The sequence below is a fragment of the Musca domestica genome, unplaced genomic scaffold (assembly GCF_030504385.1).
Source record: "Musca domestica strain aabys unplaced genomic scaffold, Musca_domestica.polishedcontigs.V.1.1 48, whole genome shotgun sequence".
Taxonomy (NCBI): Eukaryota; Metazoa; Arthropoda; class Insecta; order Diptera; family Muscidae; genus Musca; species Musca domestica.
The window spans coordinates 5,588,798-5,608,815 of record NW_026712340.1 but is presented as its reverse complement, the minus strand read 5'-3'; the positions used below and the strand labels follow the sequence as shown (position 1 = coordinate 5,608,815).

The 20,018-nt window shown below is 34.7% G+C and overlaps 2 protein-coding genes across 4 annotated transcripts; both read left to right on the top strand.

The window, feature by feature from the left end:
- Window positions 1-5,380: 5,380 nt before the first annotated feature.
- Window positions 5,381-8,605, top strand: LOC101899794 (fibrinogen C domain-containing protein 1). Of its 2 annotated transcripts, none has more exons than XM_059127865.1 (3): window positions 5,381-5,518; window positions 7,910-8,330; window positions 8,399-8,605. In XM_059127865.1, the coding sequence occupies exons 1-3, from the start codon at window positions 5,435-5,437 to the stop codon at window positions 8,419-8,421; spliced, it is 528 nt and encodes a 175-aa protein (XP_058983848.1). In that variant the 5' UTR covers window positions 5,381-5,434; the 3' UTR covers window positions 8,422-8,605. The 2 variants fall into 2 exon arrangements, with proteins under 2 accessions (XP_058983848.1, XP_019891327.1); XM_020035768.2 differs by having other exon boundaries at window positions 7,910-8,334.
- A 7,778-nt stretch (window positions 8,606-16,383) lies between these two features.
- Window positions 16,384-19,663, top strand: LOC101898821 (fibrinogen C domain-containing protein 1). Of its 2 annotated transcripts, none has more exons than XM_005180672.4 (3): window positions 16,384-16,526; window positions 18,410-18,963; window positions 19,349-19,663. In XM_005180672.4, exons 1-3 carry the CDS (start codon window positions 16,443-16,445, stop codon window positions 19,470-19,472), a joined length of 762 nt encoding a protein of 253 aa, XP_005180729.2. In that variant the 5' UTR covers window positions 16,384-16,442; the 3' UTR covers window positions 19,473-19,663. The 2 variants fall into 2 exon arrangements, with proteins under 2 accessions (XP_005180729.2, XP_019891323.1); XM_020035764.2 differs by lacking the exon at window positions 16,384-16,526 and adding an exon at window positions 16,909-17,035.
- Window positions 19,664-20,018: the final 355 nt, after the last annotated feature.

Here is a 20,018-nt window from a genome sequence, read left to right as displayed (position 1 = left end):
AGCGTTGTAATGTTCAATAGTTATGTCATGTTTAAAATTGAATTATTTATTTTTCGAGTTCTATATAAAAAAAAAAAAAAAACAACCGTTGAAACTATGATTGTATTAGAAGATGTTAAAGTCCGTAAATTTTATATATGTTTAAAAGCGACGGTGGGAGCCATTTAATTTAGCTAGCAGTCGGGTATGGGGTGGGTTCTTGTCCTTCTAAACACAAGGAATACAATCAGCACATAAACAAATTATTTTATCAGACTCCCGAGGTAAAAACTGTGTTCTAACACATCAGACTAATTATTGAAGCTACGTTAGAAAATGGCAACATCCATGCAAAAAATAAAACCCCATTTGGATGTATATAAAAAAAGTATCAATCACAACAACTCAATGTAAGCTATTTGGATCTGGTGTTATTGATCCACAGGCCTCTGTACCCTATCCCTTCCATGATCTTTTGGCCGTTTACTGTTAAATAAAAGATCCCATACATAGTTATGTTAATAACATTTCCACTCCTCACATTCCCCTTTAGAAATAAATGCCTTAAGCGTTCATGTTAAAATTCATGTAGATACAGAGTTTATTTCAGGGTTCTGTTAATGTATAAACTGGTTTCAAGAATATCGGTATGATTCGAACACCATACATGTTGCAATGCTTAACATCAAATATTATAATGTATATGTATGTATATGCACTAATATAACATAACTAAGCGAAAAATATTGATGCCCTTTGCTTAAGACATATTAGGGAACTTTTTGTATTTCATAATATAATTGCTTTCTTATATGCTAATATGCGTAATTATTTAGTAGTATATTATAATTTTCATCTATTTATGGGTTTGTATTATTTTTTGTGGTGACAAAGAAAGTCAAATTGTCTAATACTTAATTATTTCTGCATTTTTGTTAAGTACTGTAATTAAGAAGCGAGGCAAACAATTTTAGGCTGATAAACAAAATAAGTTTTAACACAATTTAGGTATGGATTACCTTTTGATTAAGTTTCTTTAAGGTAGCAATGAAATTAATTTAAAAATTATTTCTAATCAATTATCAAGCGAAATTATAAAGTATATCTCAGTTATTTATCAATATTCATATATTGAGCAAAAACTCCACTTACCAAAATATTGTTGAGGGTTCTGCTGTCGACAAGGCCTTGCAGATCAGGATAGCTCAGCAATTTGAGGTTATGCATTAAACGTGATGTAACCTTTAAAATTATAATGAACGTAGTTGATAATGTTGCTGAAATATATGGGTATAATTTAGCTTGAATTCACAGAATTGCGATTTTTTTACATGTTAATTTTCTTTTCAAAGCTCCCAACGAAATTTTAGCTAAAATTGTTGCCGTTACTACAACTAAATGTCACTGCTTCCACGACTTAGAGAGCGGTTTTGCCCTTGAAGATAGGATGACGTACAAATTGGTGATAAGATCCTCTGATTTTGATAATGATGGAGAAATATTCAAGGTAGCCAAGGAATAGTTTAGATGGTGGGTGAATTTAGACTATGATGAATCATGGACAGCAAGCTGGTGTTTTCATCTTTTTGAAGCGGGAGAGGATATCACGTTCTTATTGCCCAACTGTCTCCGATAATCTTGGAGAAACAAGGTTAGCTTAGGAACTACTTCTTTGTTCAGGCCACAATTCTTGGACGTAAAGTATAACGTTTTGAGCTGGTGACGTCTTTTATGCAAATTTCCTTTACTTATCGCAATTAAATTCAATTGTTTGAGATAACTTTTTCAATATTAAAATTTGTTAACACTTTACGTCACAATGTTTTTTTTATATCAAAACGAATATCGACCAAAGTTTTCTGCGTGATTGTAGTGAACAGCTCAGGAGTAAAAAATGTAAAAAGAAAGATTTGCCAATGTTTAATGTATACGAAGCCGTTCTTGATCAAAGCAGACAAAATTCACCACTCATTTCAGATGAAGCTCTCGTACTACAAATTGATCTTAGCTACAAAAATAACATTACATTCCTCTTGCTACCCCTTCTACCTAATAAAAAGTGATGATATGCATTAGGCTGTTTTATGGATTAGCAGACAATCAGGTTTTTGGTTGTTGCTTGTAACATACAAAAATGAGGCGATGGAATATTGGTATTGATCGACTAGTTTTTACCCCTGCGGTGCCCTTCTATTCTTTGATTATAAATTTTTATCGAGGTTATTCGTGACTTTCCATAGATTCACCTTGCAATGTGGAAGGAGTTTTAATAATCTTATACTTAATCGATTTATAGTTCGTACAAATTTCTTATAAAATGTTGCGGTAAGAAGTTTACTGACGCAATTTTGTACGTAACTTTTGCAAGATGAAAGGCTAGATGTTCTTGATTCAAGCAATGAATTACCGAACTGATTCTGCGTTTCTCATTTAAAAACCAAAAAAAAAAAAATAAATAAATAAGAAAAATAACCAAGATAAAACATTTTGCTTGAGGTAGGATTCGAACCGGGAACTCCTGAAGCCTGCGTCCGACGGCTATGCTCTAGGTTACTACAGGTCTGTTAGTGGGTGGGCATAACTTATTAGTGATTACCTTCGTTTACTTCCACACAGTCTTAGCTCATAGGTTTAGTTTGCATATTCATCCATGCGGATTTCACCACTAACAAGAGAGGGGTAAAGACAAAATATGTGTAACAGCACGAATATGTCTGTTAGTTAATAACAGCGTCACAACTAATAACAGCTTTACAAGCTATTACAAGAATGATACAGTGGGAACTCTATATTACAGCGTTTCGCCGGGAATGGGCCAATATACCGCAGAGCAGCATTCGGGCGGCGTGTGACGTCTTCATTGATGGTTTGAAGGCCATAATTCGTGCCAAAGGTGACCAATTCGAACAAATCTTAGTACGCATAGCCAAAACAAGCTGAAGGGGTACAGCCAATACCAAATGTAGTACCATTTTGTATTTTACGAACAATCTACGCAGGTGTTTTCAAAACCATCTCCGTATATCAACCTCAGATACCAACAGTGACAATAATATCAAATTTCATAACTTCAGCTCTTGAATTCCCCCCAATACCAAATTTAGTATATTTTAATACTTTGCGTACAATTATAATACACATATTTCCATATCTCAGTTCCAGATACTAACAGAAAACTCAATATCGAATTTTGTCATTCCAGTTCTATTCTTTCTCCCGAAACCCAATTTAGTACCACTCAATACTTTTCCAACAATTACAGTACACATTTCCAGAACCACCTCCATGTCGTAACCTCAGACAACAAAAGTGACATGTATATTCAAATGTAGAATTTCAGCTCTATTCCTTCACCCAATACCCAATTATACCAAATATTTAGTACTTTTCGTACAAAATTTTAGTACACATATCACCATATCTCAATTCCAAATACCAACAGAGAACTCAATATCAAATTTCGAGATTCCAGCCCTGTCCCGTCACCCAATTCCAAACTTAGTACCAGTTATTTCTTTTCGCACAAATATAGAACGCATCTCCGAAGCCACCTCTATATGTCCAGGCTGCATATGAACAGCGGCCAAATTACATTAATGCCAAATTACAGATTTCAAGCAATATCTGTTCATCCAATACGAAATTGTGCAAAATATAGTACTATTTAGTGCTTTTCGTACAATTATGGTGCACATATTTCCATATCACAATTCCAGATACCTACAGAGATTTTAATATCCAATTTCGAGATTCCAGCCCTATCCCTTCACCAAATAGCCAACTTAGTACCTCTTAATACTTTTGAACAATTATAGTACAAATTTTCAAATCTACCTTAACAATCCATCCATATCTTAATCTATATCAAAATTCAGAATTTCAGCTGTATTTCTTCACACAATACTGAATTTAGTATAATTTTGCACTTTTCATACAATTATAATACACACATCTCCGCATATAAGTTCCAGATACTAACAGAGACCTCAATATCAAATTTCGAGATTCCAGCTCTATTCCTTCTCCCGATACCCAATTTAGCACCACTCAATACCTTCCCAACAATTATGGTACACATTTCCAGAACCTCCTCCATATCGCAACCACAAACGCCAACAATGACATGCATATCAAATTTCAGAATTTCAGCTCTATTCTTTCACCAAGTACCAAATTGTACCAAATATTTAGTACGTTTCGTACAAAATTTTAGTACACATATCTCCATATCTCAATTGCAGATACCAACAGAGACCTCAATATCAAATTTCTTTACCCAATACCAAATTTAGTTCTTTTCGTACAACTATAGAACGTATTTCCGAAATCACATGTCCAGGCTGTACATGAACAGCGACCCTAATGCCAAATTACAGATTTCAAGCAATTTCTGTTCATCCAATACGAAATTGTGCAAGATATAGTACTATTTAGTACTTTTCGTACAATTATGGTACACATCACTCCATATCTCAATTCCAGATACCAACAGAGACTTCAATATCCAATTTCGAGACTCAAGCCCTATCCCTTAACCCAATACCAAATTTAGTACTTTCCTTACAAATACATATACGATGCATTTCCAAACCACAGCCAAACCTCAAACTCAGATACCATCAGATATATAAATATCAAATTTCAGAATTTCATCTCTATCCCTTCTTCCAATAATTGTACTTTTCGTACAATTATAGTACACTTTTCTGAAAGCACCTCTTTATGTCCAGGCTGCACATGAACAGCGGCATTAATGAATAATTTCAGATTTCAAGTAATATTTGTTCACCCTATACCAAATTGTACCAAATATAGCACTATTTAGTGCTTTTCGTACAATTATAGTACACATTTCAGAACGCCAATACAGAATTTCAACTTTATCCGTTCACCCTTAACCATTCTGTTCCAAAATTAGTATCATTTAGTAGAGATCGCATAATTAGTACACATCTCCCATATATAAACCCTTCTTTCTAATCTTGGTTCTCATACCAAATTCCAGTTTTTTGCTCTTTCCGTTCACATAATTCCGAATGGTAACATTTTAGAACTTTTTGAAACAGTTAAGTTCGAATTTCCAAAAATCTTTTGGCACGTCGAACTTACACTCCATCCGTGATTCTCAATTTAGGATTCTAACTCATTTGATTTGTTTAATCCTATTCAATCCTGTGAGTCACAATAAAATCTGCAAATTACATTGAAAATGTTTATTTACTTTTCATCTATAAAATTAGGCTTCGTTGAAAATTGTACATAGTGTTTCGTTTTGCAATTATTTTGTGTGCAAACTGTACGTATGAATATAAACATTATCTGGCGTCAATTATATGTGAGGAAATATATGTATGAGTGCACATATAAAATGTTTCATTTTTTAATTTTTCAGTTCAGTTACGCAAGAAACATTGATTATTTAAGGTTTTTGTACTCTGCGGAATGCGAAAGTATCATGAGTTGTCTATTACGAAGTCCTTACCTAATTTATCTCATATTTATATTGTTTAATGCAGTGCTACGCTGCAAAATGGAAATGGTAAGTAAAGAAATAATATGATAAATAAGTGCACTCTTCCAGAACCTGTAAGAATCTGCAAGTTTTGAATTTTTATGCCCTACAAAATGAGTTGGTTATTACAAATACATATGGGAGCTATATCCTTATCTGATCCGATCTCGATAAAATTTGGCAGAGGCAGTAACCCGAAATCGGTTGAAGATATATGAGAGCTATATCTAAATCTGATCCAATTATCACCAATTGCAATAGGGTTCGTCCCTTGGCAGAACAAATATTGTTTGCAAAATTACATCTCAATCGGATAATAAATGCGACCTGCACTTTGTTCATAAGAATACATGGACGGACTCACATACATAAATCGACTCTGAAAGCGATACTATGAAGATCCTCAAAAGTAACTCTAGCACTTTGTTCATAAGAATACATGGACGGACTCACATACATAAATCGACTCTGAAAGCGATACTATGAAGATCCTCAAAAGTAACTCTGGGTTTATCTCGCTTCCTTCTTCATGTTACAAACAAATGCACAAAGACATAATACCCATGCCACACTGTGGTGTAGGGTATATATACCGAATATTGGGAAGTACCATTATATTGGGGCTATACGGAGTATGTACATTTTTGTCATAGGCTGTAGTACCCATTAGGATCTTCATATACGAAATTTGAAAAATTTCCGGTATATAATGTCGCTGAAAGCATCAAAATACCGAACATTGGAAGGTACCGTTATATGAGAGTTCTGCGAAAACGTAGAACAAACTTTATTTGCCTGCTGACAAATTACAAGTGTGTGCAAAATGTTATCCTTCAATCAATTCGTTCCAAAGTTAGCGTGATTACCTCAGACAAACTTTTGAATAGGCAGACGGAAATCGCAAAATCGACTTAGAATATTATGTTGATCCAGAAAATATATAGAGGGTAAGATAAAAAAAAACTACAACAAGGTTAAAGGTCATGATTTTTACATTTTCTTTATTTTATTGAATGGTAGCAAAAAATATCGAAAATAGCATCAAATTTTAGAATAAGTTTAGATTTGTTTGTATTGGTCACCTTTGACACGAATTATAGCCTTTAAACGGCGTGACAAACCTCAGACAAACTTTTGAATAGGCAGACGGAAATCGCAAAATCAACTTAGAATATTATGTTGATCCAGAATATATATAGAGGGTAAGATAAAAAAAACTACAACAAGGTTAAAGGTCACTTGATGTGATCGACACTTTGGTATTTTTTTAGTGCTTTCCAAAATACTCCAGACACAATAGTCCACAATGTTTGCGTGCCTAAGGCTAATACATCCTCCAGAATATTTTCGCAATAATATTCGGCAGTTATTCTGATGCTATGGTCGATTAATACGAGCGGGGAGCCACCATAGGCTGTTATGGCGGTCCACACAATCGCCATGGCTGGCGCTTGAGTTCTGGTGGCCAACCGAAGGTGCACATTTTCAGCTGACCTCTTTGGCAAGTAAACACGATCATTTAGTTTGTTTACAAACTGCTGGACAACGAATGTTTTCTCATCGGAGAAAACCAAATTCGGCTGTTCACCACTTTCGGCCAAGCAAAACAACTCTATAGCTCATTTGAGTCTATTTTCTTTCTGTTGCGGTGTAAGTCCTTGCACGTTTTGGAATTTCAATGACTCATTTTTGAATATTTGCCGAATGGAATATGGCGATATGTTCGGCTCACGAGCCATTTTCGCCCACTGCGACGCGGGTTTCAATCAAGTAGCTTCTTTACTTTTCGAACTATTTCTGCTCTATTTTTCATCTCACCGTGTATATACCTTATGGGATCTACGACGAATATTTAGGGATGTTACAAACGGAATGGAATGGTGGAGGGCATAAAAACCAGGAAAATAATATTTAAAATAAAGACTAGTATCTACTGTTTCCGTCTACTGTTGTAGACTAGGTGCCGTAAAAACGAACATAACTTAAAGATTTTGACAACTCTTGCTTAAAGCCTGGGATGTACTGGTTCTGTAAAGGGAGTTGTAGATTAGGTGCCGAAAAATTACCTTTTCAAACGAAAGTGAATAAGTAAACAATACAATCACATCTGCTGAATAGATATTCTATAAAGTTTAACGGATTACTTACACAAACTATTATAGATTACGCATAAAGACCTCAATGGGTTACTGATTTCGAGCGATAATTTTAAAGGCTAAAGTTTGCGTGTTCTATGAGAAAGAATATAAACAGTAACTTCGCCAGTTAAGAATGGAGAACCAATCCTACCAATTTAATTATAAATTACGCTCTTAACTTTTCCATTCACTAAAGGGACATAATTTTAAGAGAAAACAATCTCTTTCTTCAGATTTTTTTATTTTATATTTCTTATCGCCATTATCTCGTCTCTTTCAGATTCCTTCCGATTTTTGTTACAACGGACAAATAGTTATACAACGACGCATTGATGGCTCTGAAAACTTTTTTCGTCTATGGAATGATTACAAACGTGGTTTCGGCAATCGGAGCGGAGAATTCTTTATTGGCCTTGAACGTCTGCACAAACTCACCAATAGTGGGCCCTACGAATTGTTGGTGGTCCTGGAGGATTTTGACAATGATCGTCGTTACGCCAAATATGATAATTTCATAGTGGCCAGTGAAAAGGAAAATTATAAACTTCATAGTTTGGGTCAATATACTGGTACAGCTGGCGATGCGTTGACCCATCATTTGGGTAAGCAATTCAGCACCAAAGATCGGGATCATGATACATGGGAGGATAATAATTGTGCCGAGATGTGTACTGGTGCTTGGTGGTATGGAAATTGCCATAGTAGGTAAGATAGTTATATGTTAATTTGCTTGTTATGATTTCTTGGCAATTTTTATTTATTTCTAAAGTAATCTTAACGGCAGCTATTTGAAGGGCGTAACTACAAGTTTTGCCAAAGGCATAGTCTGGAGTACCTTCAGGGATTATTATTATTCATTGAAATTTGTTGAGATGTCCATCCGTCCCAAATGAATTAATTTAATTAAAAACAGATTGTTTATTTTACAGCAATCTACTTGAATGATTATCTAAAATAAAACGATATTAGAGGAAAATGCATTGACTTTAGTATTCGGTTTTTGGTATTTCTTATATTTTATGTAAATATACAGAAGTAAGAAGCAGAGGAATACATCATCAGTGTAAACAAGTAAAAAAGCAGTAAGTTCGGCCGGGCCGAACTTTGAATACCTTCCACCATTTGAAACGAATTAAACATTTTTCAAAAAATAAAATCCATTAAAAATTCAGTTAAAATCTTTAAAATACCTAATATCGGAAGGTGCCGATATATAGGGGATATACGATATTGCGGACCTATATAGACAAATCTATGTCTGGGGGTAAAATACTCACAAAGAAATCCTTGTGTAGAATTTCTGACAATTCCGTTGAAAAATGTGGCTAAAATCATAAAAATACCGAATATCGGGGGTACCGTTATATTGAGGCTATACGATATCGTGGAGGTATATATATATATTTATCTTCCAGGGGATAAAGTACTCACAAGGAACTCCTTGTGTAGAATTTCAGGCAATTCCGTTGAAAAATGTGGCTAAAAATACTGAATATCGTAGTGTACCGTTATATGGGGGCTATACGATATCGTGGACCTATGTGTTTATTTTCAGACAGTTCCGTTGAAAAATGTATCTAAAATCATCAAAATACCGAATATCGGGGGTACCGTTATATGGGGGATATACGATATCGTGGACCTATATAGACAATTCTCTTTCAGCGTCTAAAGTACTCAGAAGGGACTCCAGACAATTCCATTAAAAAATGTGGCTAAAATCATCTAAATACCGGATATCGGGGGGTACCGTTATATGGGGGCTATACGATACCGTGGACCGATATAGCCCATCTTCGAACTTGACCTGTCTGCAGACAAAAGACAGATCTGTGCAAAATTTTATCTTCCTATCTTAATTCGTTTTGACTGTAGCGTAATAACAACAGACGGACAGACGGACGAACATGGCTAGAACTGCCGAATATGGTTTTCTCCGATGAGAAAATATTCTCTGTCCAGCAATTTGATTACAAAATGATCGTGTTTACATGCCAAAGATGTCAGCTGAAAATTTGCGACTTCGGTTGGCCTCAAGAACTCAAGCGTCGGCCATGGTGATGGTGTGGGCCGCCATAACAGCCGATGGTCGCTCTCCGCCCGTATTAATCGACCGTGGCATCGGAATAAATGCCGAATATTATCGCGAAAATATTCTGTAGGGTGTATAAGAGCCTTGGGCACGCAAACATTTTGGCCGCAGGCCTTGGTTATTCCATCAGGACGCAGCACCATCGTACTTAGCACGCGCCGCCCAAGAATGGTTACAAAATGAGATTCCTCGCTTCATTTCCAGCGCACTATGACCTCCAAAATCTCCGGATACCGATCCGTTGTAGTATTGTGTATGGAGTGTTTTGGAAACTAAAAAATACCAAAGTCTCGATCACCTCAAGCAAGCGCTTCGCCGGGAATGGGCCAAAATACAGCAGAGCAACATTTGGGCAGCGTGTGACGGTTTCATTTGCCGTTTGAAGGCCATAATTCGTGCCGAAGGTGACCAATTCGAACAAATCTAAACTTATTCTAAAAGTTGATGGTGTTTCCGACATTTTTTTGCTTTCCTTCAATAAAACTTTAAAAACAATGTAAAAATTATGTCATTTGACTTTGTTACAGTTTTTTATCTCAACCTGTATGATTGTAGTGTAGGGTATTATATGGTCGGCCCCACCAACTTTTGACTTTTCCTTTCTGGTTTTTTAATGAGTGGGACACTGACAAATGTAAATGACATGTTCGTCAGCAAACCTCAGCAGGTTGCACCTTTATACGTTTGAAGTTCTCACTGGCAACTCAAACAATAAATAATATTTATATTCCCTTTTAATACAACTTTTCGCACTCCACAAAGTTTTAAATTTGCTTCACAAAAGTTTACAGTTATGCAAAAAATGCAGTACTTAATTTTTTGGATAACTGTAAATACCATATGATCAGTATTCACATGTGAACAAAAGTGGAGACAAATTTAATGCATCCTGAAGAAAGCTTACAAGACATTTTTTTCGATCAATACTTTAAAGTTTTCAATAATTCCTCATGACACATTATTTGATTTCAGTCAAAAAAAAAAAAAATCTGATTATCTACAGCTGCCTTGTTTAGATCCTCATATAGTAAAAGGTAAGTGACATATCAATACCAAAATGTAGACTCTTTCGAATAATTCCCATTAAAAAAATTCTGCTACGAGACCCTCGCTTTTGGCGATTTTTGGCCACAGTCGTTACACTGAAAATTTGCAAAATTTTGCTGACAAATTTTCTTACGAAAGAGAATAAAATTCACTCAGATTCTGAGAAGGAAATTTCTGAGTAATTTTTGTAGGTAAATTAACTAGGCAATCCTAGTTATACCTCATATATGTGCCATTCCGTCTATGTTTGTACATCAAAATGGTAAAATGTATTTGCCAAATCAAATCCATTGCAAAAATGTTTATCCGCAAGACGAAATTCATGATTTAATCTCCAATTGATTAAAGCATTTCAATCAATCATTGATTTGTTGCTGTTGTCATTGCGCCATATTGGCATTGGGAGCTTTTTATTGCTGTCATTTAACATCCGTTTGTCAAGCCAACCGCCAAACTGAACTAGAACCGAATGAAAGTGAAATGACAACGAAATAAATCGACAAAATACAGGCTGGCACTACGGAACCAATATCAAATTGAGCAAAACAACACTTGAAAATCGTTGATGATTTTTCTTGTTGGATTTCGCATAATTTTCTCATTTTTCATATACATAGGTATTTGATGCAGAAATAGAAAACCCACTTCATTGGTTTCGGGAGCGGGATACAGAAACAGGAAATCGAAAATGACAGATACACCGCCCAACGAAGAAGTAAAATGTTTTTTTTTTGTTTTTTTTTGTTTTGTTTGTTTTTGTTATATCAGTGAATTATGATGAAATAAAGAAGCAGTACTTGGAGTAATTTTTTATGGATAATTTTTCATGTTGTATATAATCGTCGTTCTTATTTTGTTTCTTATCGTAAAAATGCCAGAGATTAAAGATAAATCTTAAAAAGAATATTCTATACATTTTCCTAAGGAAATGTGGAAACTTCATTAAAGATAAGCATGGAGCTTTTGTTTATAGCATGCACTTGAAATAAATAGTAGCCACAGTATAAATAACAGTAAATTAAAGTATACTTTTAGGATGATATTATTAAAGATGTCAATTGGACAGTATCTAGTTAAGAAGTGATTACCGCTTTCAGCAAAGTACGCAATAAAAAAATAAAACACATTGAGTGCGTAAATGTCAATACTGAGCTGAAACGCTTAGCACTACAATAAAATACCAGAATTTATCCTGCCACCACCGCATCGGCTTGACCTAATTGGATAAATTAAACGTTGTATCAAATTCGACATTCTATATGTCAGAGAATAGGTCGTAAGCTTTTTCGTTAAACGGTAAGTACATGGACGCAGGACCCTTCCGCGAACTTAAAAAAAAAACTCTTAATCTCAGAAATTGTTAGACCTTTTAAATTGATATATATTATATCAAATCTATATATAATAAAGAGAAGTAAACTAACTGACTGGCTGACCGAAACGGCTAAAGCTAAAAACTTGAAATCTAAAGGGGTACGAAACATTTAATAAAAATTATATACTTTGTATTGTATAAACTGAATGTTCTATATTTGAAGATAAAATTTGGAACGAGAGTTACTGCTAGACTTCAGGATAGATGTAAAAAAGTTTTATGGAAATTCTTACATTATGGTTACAAAAAGTACTAAAATTGTACTATTTGGAATTATGTGAACGGATAGAGTTAAACATTTGAAATTTTGTTTGCGATTCCAGGTTGGAGAGTAAATTAGATATATGAAGGTGGTTTTAAGTGTACGAACTGTACTAAATGGAATAAATGGTTTAGAGTACAAGGTGAGATGAAAAACTGCAACCAACTTCAGACTGCTGTCATTTCTAAGCCACTCGTCCGACAGCTTTTAAAATTAAAAAAAAATAAAAAAAAGTTATTCGTGATGGAATTCAAGCGGGATAGTGTGATTTCTTTATGTTTGGCTGGAAAACCACAAGTGGCTATCGTTAGGGCACTCCAGCATTTATATGTGAATAAATCGTTTGTGTTTCATACCATATCTCGTTACCGTGATACTGGTAGCATAGCCCGACGTCAAGGAAGTGGACGGAAGAAAACAGTAACATCAGCAGAAATGGTTCGAAAAGTAAAGAAGCGTCATGATCGAAACCAGTAGTAGCCGCAGTAGACGAAAAATGGCTCGTGAGCTGTACATATCGCAATATTCCATTCGGCAAATATTGAAAAATTAGCTCGGGGTAAAGCCATCGAAATTCCAAAAAGAACTTACACCCCAGAAAGAAAGAAAATAGACTCAAAAGAGCTAAAGAGTGGTTTCGCTTGGCCGAAAGTGGTGAACCGTCGAATTTGGTTTTCCCCGATGAGAAAACATTCCTTGTCCAGCAGTTTGTAAACGAACAAAATGATCGTGTTTACTTGCCAAAGAGGTCAGCTGAAAATGTGCACCTTCGTTTGGCCACCAGAACTCAAGCGCCGGCCATGTTGATGGTGTGAGCCGCCATAACAGCCGATGGTAGCTCTCCGCTCGTATTAATCGACCGTGGCATCGGAATAAATTCCGAATATTATCGCGAAAATATTCTGTAGGATGTATTGGGCATGCAACGTTCTGGCCGCAGACCTTGGACTTTATTATCCGATATCTTGGCTATTAGCATCACTGTAATGTCAGAAGTGACCTTTTAATGTATTTGTGATTTCGCAGTTTTATTGGAAATTTTCGTATTTTTATGCCCTCCACCATAGTATTATTAAGTTTGTCATTCCGTTTGTAACACCACGAAATATACATTCTAGAGCCCACAAAGTATATATATTATTGATCAGCATAAAATTCTATGTCGATTTAGCGATGTCCGTCCGTCTGTGGAATTCTGTGGATAGAATTGAAGTAAATTGAAATTCTGTGGATAGAATTGAAGTACATTGATAAAATTTTACTCAAATGTATGTTATGTCTGCAGGACTTTTGGTGTTGAAAATGGGCCATGTAAGTTCACGTTTTGGTATGACCCCCATATAACGGTACCTCCCGATATTCGGTATTTTAATGATTTTAGGAACATTATTACCGTTTTTTATACCCTACACCACAAGGTGGTCAGGGTATTAGTCTTTGTGCATTTGTTTGTAACATGGAGAAGGAAGCGAGAAAGACCCATAGTTACTTTTGAGGATCTCCATAGAATCACTTTCTGAGTTGATTTATGCATGTCAGTCCGTCTGTCCATGTATTCTTATGAACAAAATGCAGGTCACATTTATTATCCGATTGAGATAAAATTTTCCAAACAACATTTGTTTGGCCCAAGGACGAAGCCTATTGAAATTGGGTATAATCGGTAAAAAATTAGATATAGTTCCCATATATATCTTCATCGATTTGCCTTTTATTGTGCATCAAACGTCTAATATTTGGGATGGAATTTGGCACATACGACCGATTTGAGTCTAAAAGGTAGTATGCCAAATTTGGTGAAGATCGGTTCAGATATAGTTATAGCTCCCATATATTGTTCATCCGATTTGTTGTATTTGTTACCAACAGCCGTAATATACACTCCGTAACAACGATATTCAGGGAAATATATCAAATGCACCCCAAAAATATCTTTGCCAAATTTTATCAAGATCAGTTCAGATTTGGATACAACTCTCATATATATCTATATCTGATTTCAAATTAATTTTGCCCCAAATGGGCAATACAAGTCCGAATTTAAAAGATACAAATGCTTCGGCATATTTAGTTCTTTGAACTTTAAATTATAATTATAATCATAGCGTGTATGATTGAATTTTCCCATAAAAATTTTTAATTGTTATGTGGAACTCTACTAAATTAGCAAAGTGGTTTAGGATATCATAAAGTCGCCCCGCCCGACTTTTGGACATTCTTTACTAGTTTTAAGTTACACATTTGAATATTGTAAGGGCTTATGACAAATGTTACCTATACAGGTCCATGTCGTCGTATAGACCTGAATATAAGAGCTACATTCGGTATTTTTAAGATTTTAACAGAATTTTTAACGGAATTTAATGTTTTTCAGAATTGCCAAATTCGTTCCAAATGGTGGAGGGTATTCAAAGTTTGGCTCGGCCGAACTTACAGCATAAAAATTATGGTTTATTTTACCCACTAAATATTTTCCGATTACCAGCCAAATTTTTTGTGCATTTTAAGTACTTAAATGAAATGGATCTAAAATTTTAAAGTTGACTTTCCGCGAACGATGTAGTGGGCACTTGCTAGTATAGTATACAATATACAACTCTAAATACAATATACAACTCTTTATTGCATTTTTTGGTGTCTGAAATATCGGTCACAACCTGTAATTGCTGATTCCATTACAAAATTATTTTTCGATGACAGAAAAACAAGCTGGCGCAAAAGTAATTCTCCTATCAGAAAATGCTATAAATTTTACTATTGCCCCGGAATGTCTTAATTACAGCCAAAAATCATCGGAATGTCTGTCAAGTACATATGCATGTAAAAGGTGTCGCAAAAACCTCCGATGTTTTTTGGCTGAAGGGGCCAATCGTAAAATTTATACCATTTTCTGATAGGAGGATTAATTTTTCGCCACTTTTTACTTTTGATTGTTTGTTTGTAATTTATGAACTCAAAACTTGCTGAACAGATTTTCCTATATTAATTTTTGAATTTCTAATTGGAACTGAAGATATAGCATGAGAATTGGAGGTACCTCCAAAAAATTTAGATTTTGTAGGTACATATCTTTTGATTGGTTACAGAAAGATACAGTCTTCAAATTTAGAATATTTAATGGAAATAAGTACAAAAATATTTTTTTTTTTTGTAAATTGTATTAAAATCGTTTCAGAATTAGATATTTTCGGCCGATTTCAGAAATTTGATGCACCAAACTCGCTATATATTTCCAATTTCAATGAAATTTGGAATATATAACGGAATGGGGTCTACTCATAAATTTGTTAAATTAAATTAAAATCGGTTCAGACTTGGATATAGCTCCCATTTATATTTTCGAATCAAATGCGCTATGTATGTATCTCCAATTTCATTAAAATTTGGAAAATCAACGGAATTCGGTACAAAAATTATTTTGCCAAATTATATTGAAATCGATATAGCTCCCATATATATTTTCGGTCGATTTCATGTATTTGATGCACCAAACAAGCTAGATATCTGCAATTTCAATTAAAATTGGAATGTGTGACGAAATTTGGTCTAAAATAAATTTTTGCAATTTATGTTGAAACCAGTCCAGATACGGATATTATTTTATAAAGCAACATGGTCATACCACGATTTTGCTTTGGTACTAGATTAACAGTAAAAAAATATTCGTATATAAAATTGTTAGTGGATATAAATGCAAAAATACCTGTTTCAGAGACGGACGATTGTAATTGATAACAAGTTAATTCATTGCGGGAAAAACATATGTTAAATTGCAAAACTCATATTTTCAAAAATTGTAGTCGGGGAAATACGTTACGTTTAATTATCTCACTTCTTTTGGTACTTCCCACAGAAAAATTTGATGAGTTATTAAATGATGCCCAAATGAGACAGATGATGTTTTTATTCGTGACTATTGATAGAGAAAGCTTCTACTGTATGTATGAATAACCATACATATTGGAATGTCTTATCAATTGTTGATTTCAGTTCGTAAATTGTGTCTATGGTTGACGGTTCAGAAAGCACTTATTAACATGAAAAATATTAAATCTTCTCCAAATTTTATTTTCGTTATATTATTTTATTTAAATATTTTGGATCAAAGCAATATGGAAGTGGTAAGTTATAGAAATTTTTGGCGGCAAACTGAAAGTGAATATTAAAAAATTTACTTTGAATACTTAGCAAATCCATCCAAATGAAATGAGATTTTGTTTGCCAAATCGAATCAGTTCTCCACTATTTCTTATACGGCTATTGGGATTGATCTCAATGTTCTTTGCAATAATGCAAGCAAAAAGCAATAATGTTTTAAAATCTCAAAATGTTACGCTTTGAAGACTCTGAATAAATGTTCTTCAAAACATAAAATTGTTGCGGTTGATTACGAGATGCAATCTAGACTATATACTGATAAGAATGTAGATCACGTTTGCTTGCCACATTGTTTTTCAGAAACATGGTCAATAAATAATTTAGTGTCCTACAGCCACTCAATGAATAAAGACGTGTTTATCAGCCACTAAAAATGATGCTGAGTCAGAAAGAGACTTCAGCACAGAAGACTGTGGTGGCGGTGAACACACTTGCCGAGGGGCTTCGTATCTGAGATTTTTATAGAGAAGGGGTGAGGCTATAAGTCCATGAATCGGTGAAATGGAGAAAGGACTCAACCATGTTGCAGGCATTGCACGACTCCTGTATGAAGTTGGGCACAAGATGAAGAAATTTGGAAAATTGTTTCCCATGACACCAGCTGAGAGAAAGTTCCATGCTAATAAATTGAGAATTTTCCGGTTCTGTCTACAAAAAAAAAAAAAAATAAATAAAAATAACAGGTGCCAAATTTGCAATGCAAGGCATCATACACTACTGCATGTGAGCGAGGCCTTAGCGCGAGAGACTAGTGATGCTTTGAGTATTAAACGGATAACCGTTGACGATGGAAATAAGAGTATATAGCTATGGAAATATCTGTGTCTAATAAAGCGGTAAATGGCGGAACTACGAGAATGAAGTAAATGCGGTATCCTACAAAATCAGGTGAAGGAAATTACATGTAGTAAGAATACAGAGAAACCACGTCGTAAGATCTTAGAAGAAGGATATAGAAGTAATTTCGAAGGATCTTCTTCTTCGGAGGACGAAGCCCGTAAAGCAGTTGAAAAAGAGTGTAATCAGTTTGATGCGAAATAGTCAAAAATTCCATCAAGGACGAAAGAGTTCTGGAAGGAGACACCATTACCAAAGTAATTAAACTTAAGAATCCAATCCTGGAGACTAAAAAAGGCAGGTATCAACCACTGAAGAATCTAAATGGAACCGTAACCATTTTGAAGGAACCATTAAATAGGGCTATACAAAGACTTGGTCTTGCAAATACAATTTTTTGTACCTTTATATGGGGGATATACGACATCGTGGACCGATATAGCTGATATTCGAACTTGACCTGCCTGCAGACAAAAGACTGATCTGTGCAATATTTTAGCTTCCTATTCTAAGTTGTCTTGACTTTAGCGTGATTACAACAGACGGACGGACGAAAAGGGCTAAATCATTTATTTAATTTTACAATTTTAAGAAGAGGAAAAATAGGACATCTTCATGTGGGAATGAAAGAAGTGAGTAATAAGTAGCCCAAGGCCCATAAGAAGAAGCCACCAAATGGAAATAGTACAGTTAGCAAAAGACAGTCAGAAAATTATGTACACATGCAACGCTGAAACAATAATCTACTCACGGTCCGAAAGATGAAATTGCCAGATAAAGAAGACATAATTGGTATCAGAAGGAAGAAAACGACCCTTGAAGAGGGTACAATCTGGAAATTGAAGCCGACAGACAAAGAAGGTGGGAGAGATGGGCTGGAAAGATGAAGGAGCTACTATTATTTAGACAACTGTCTCTTTTTAGATTTTATTGCATTTTTATAAAAATACAAGTTTTTGATTATTTTAAAAATGAACATGTTTTGAAATAATTTTTTTTTCTTTTTCAGATTCCAAATGGTCTTTGTGAATCAGATGACATGGAAGGCTTGATACGATGGTACAGTGATGTTTATAAATTTGTAAAATCAAATAAAGACTTGAATAAACGTTTAAATGAATTAGAGAGTGAAATGAAAGTTCTTAACCGAAAACTTGAGGAGCAAAACGAAATTGTCATTCAACGACGCATGGATGGCTCTGAAAATTTCTATCGCAATTGGGAAGATTACAAACATGGTTTTGGCAATCGAAACGGAGAATTTTTCATTGGTCTACAACGCCTACATAAACTCACCAATAGTCGACCCTACGAGTTGCTGGTGGTGTTGGAGGACTTTGATGACGATCGTCGTTATGCCAAATACGATAATTTTGTGATAGCCAGTGAAAAGGAAAACTATAAACTTCAAAGTTTAGGTCAATACAATGGCACAGCTGGTGATTCATTGACCTATCATTTGGGCTATAACTTCACTACAAAAGATCGAGACAATGATATAGACAATAATAATTGCGCCCAAATATTTACTGGTGCTTGGTGGTATAAAAACTGTCATGCCAGGTAGGTGAAAACCTCAGCCATTTTCCACATTGTGTTAGAGTCATATGTAAAGTGATTTTTTGACACTTTCAAAGGAACACTTTTGAAGCAGACTTTTAAACGCACCAAAAATAATTTAAACTTAAACGAAACGCTATACTTTATAAATGATATACAGTGTAATGATATATAATATACGAATATTAGATTTATATTACACTTGAACAATGAATATATTTATTTATACTTTACTACAAAATATTTCTTTTCAGTTAAAAAATGTGTAAAGCACTTTAAAATATGTCATAAAAATGTCTAACATAAATGTATAAAAAATATAGTTACATAGGACTCTAACATTATGTGTATACTAACCTTTAAATGTTATTCTTTTTCTCTTCTACAGTAATCTAAATGGCAGCTACTTAAGAGGCACAACCACAGCCTATGCCAAAGGAGTTGTTTGGAATTCCTACCGGGGTCATTATTATTCATTGAAATTTGTTGAGATGTCCATACGTCCTAAATGAAATGGTGTTTATTTATAAAATTTCTAATTTAATGTAAAACTACTACATATTAAGTTTGTTGCTTCTCTTATAAGTCATCGAATAAGTCATTTAAGACTCTTTAACAATTTGAACTTGCTGATCCACACTGCGTTACTGAGCCATAGTTTCTACAGTCAATATAAAAACTTCCGGTTTCCATGGTTTAGAATGTTTGTTTTGTGGGTTATTGCTACAGTTTTTTCAATCCATTGTGTAAGGGGGGGGGGGGGGGGCAGTATTTATAATGAATGTGGGGAATTTTGCATATACCCTTGTATCGCCCCTTCATTTTCTAATCTTTTTATTAGTATACAGGGTAAGATGAAAAAACTGCAACCAACTTAAGGCTGCTGTCATTTCTAAGCCATTCGTCCGACAATGATGGAATACGAGCGTGATAGTGCGATTTCTTTATACGGGTTGCCCATATTCGACGGATCCATCTGGCAACGCCATAACTTTTGACAGAGATGTCACATCGCTTAATGACATACCGCGTTTGAAGCGTCAGTCCAAGCAGATTTT

Bases quoted from the DNA above. Each gene is read 5' to 3' on its own strand.
- LOC101899794 (XM_020035768.2), top strand. From the start codon at position 5,435: ATGAGTTGTCTATTACGAAGTCCTTACCTAATTTATCTCATATTTATA. The intron at 5,519-7,909 runs GTAAGTAAAGAA...CGTCTCTTTCAG, and splicing joins TACGCTGCAAAATGGAAATG to ATTCCTTCCGATTTTTGTTA. The intron at 8,335-8,398 runs GTAAGATAGTTA...TTATTTCTAAAG, and splicing joins TATGGAAATTGCCATAGTAG to TAATCTTAACGGCAGCTATT.
- LOC101898821 (XM_005180672.4), top strand. From the start codon at position 16,443: ATGAAAAATATTAAATCTTCTCCAAATTTTATTTTCGTTATATTATTT. The intron at 16,527-18,409 runs GTAAGTTATAGA...TTTCTTTTTCAG, and splicing joins ATCAAAGCAATATGGAAGTG to ATTCCAAATGGTCTTTGTGA. The intron at 18,964-19,348 runs GTAGGTGAAAAC...TCTCTTCTACAG, and splicing joins TATAAAAACTGTCATGCCAG to TAATCTAAATGGCAGCTACT.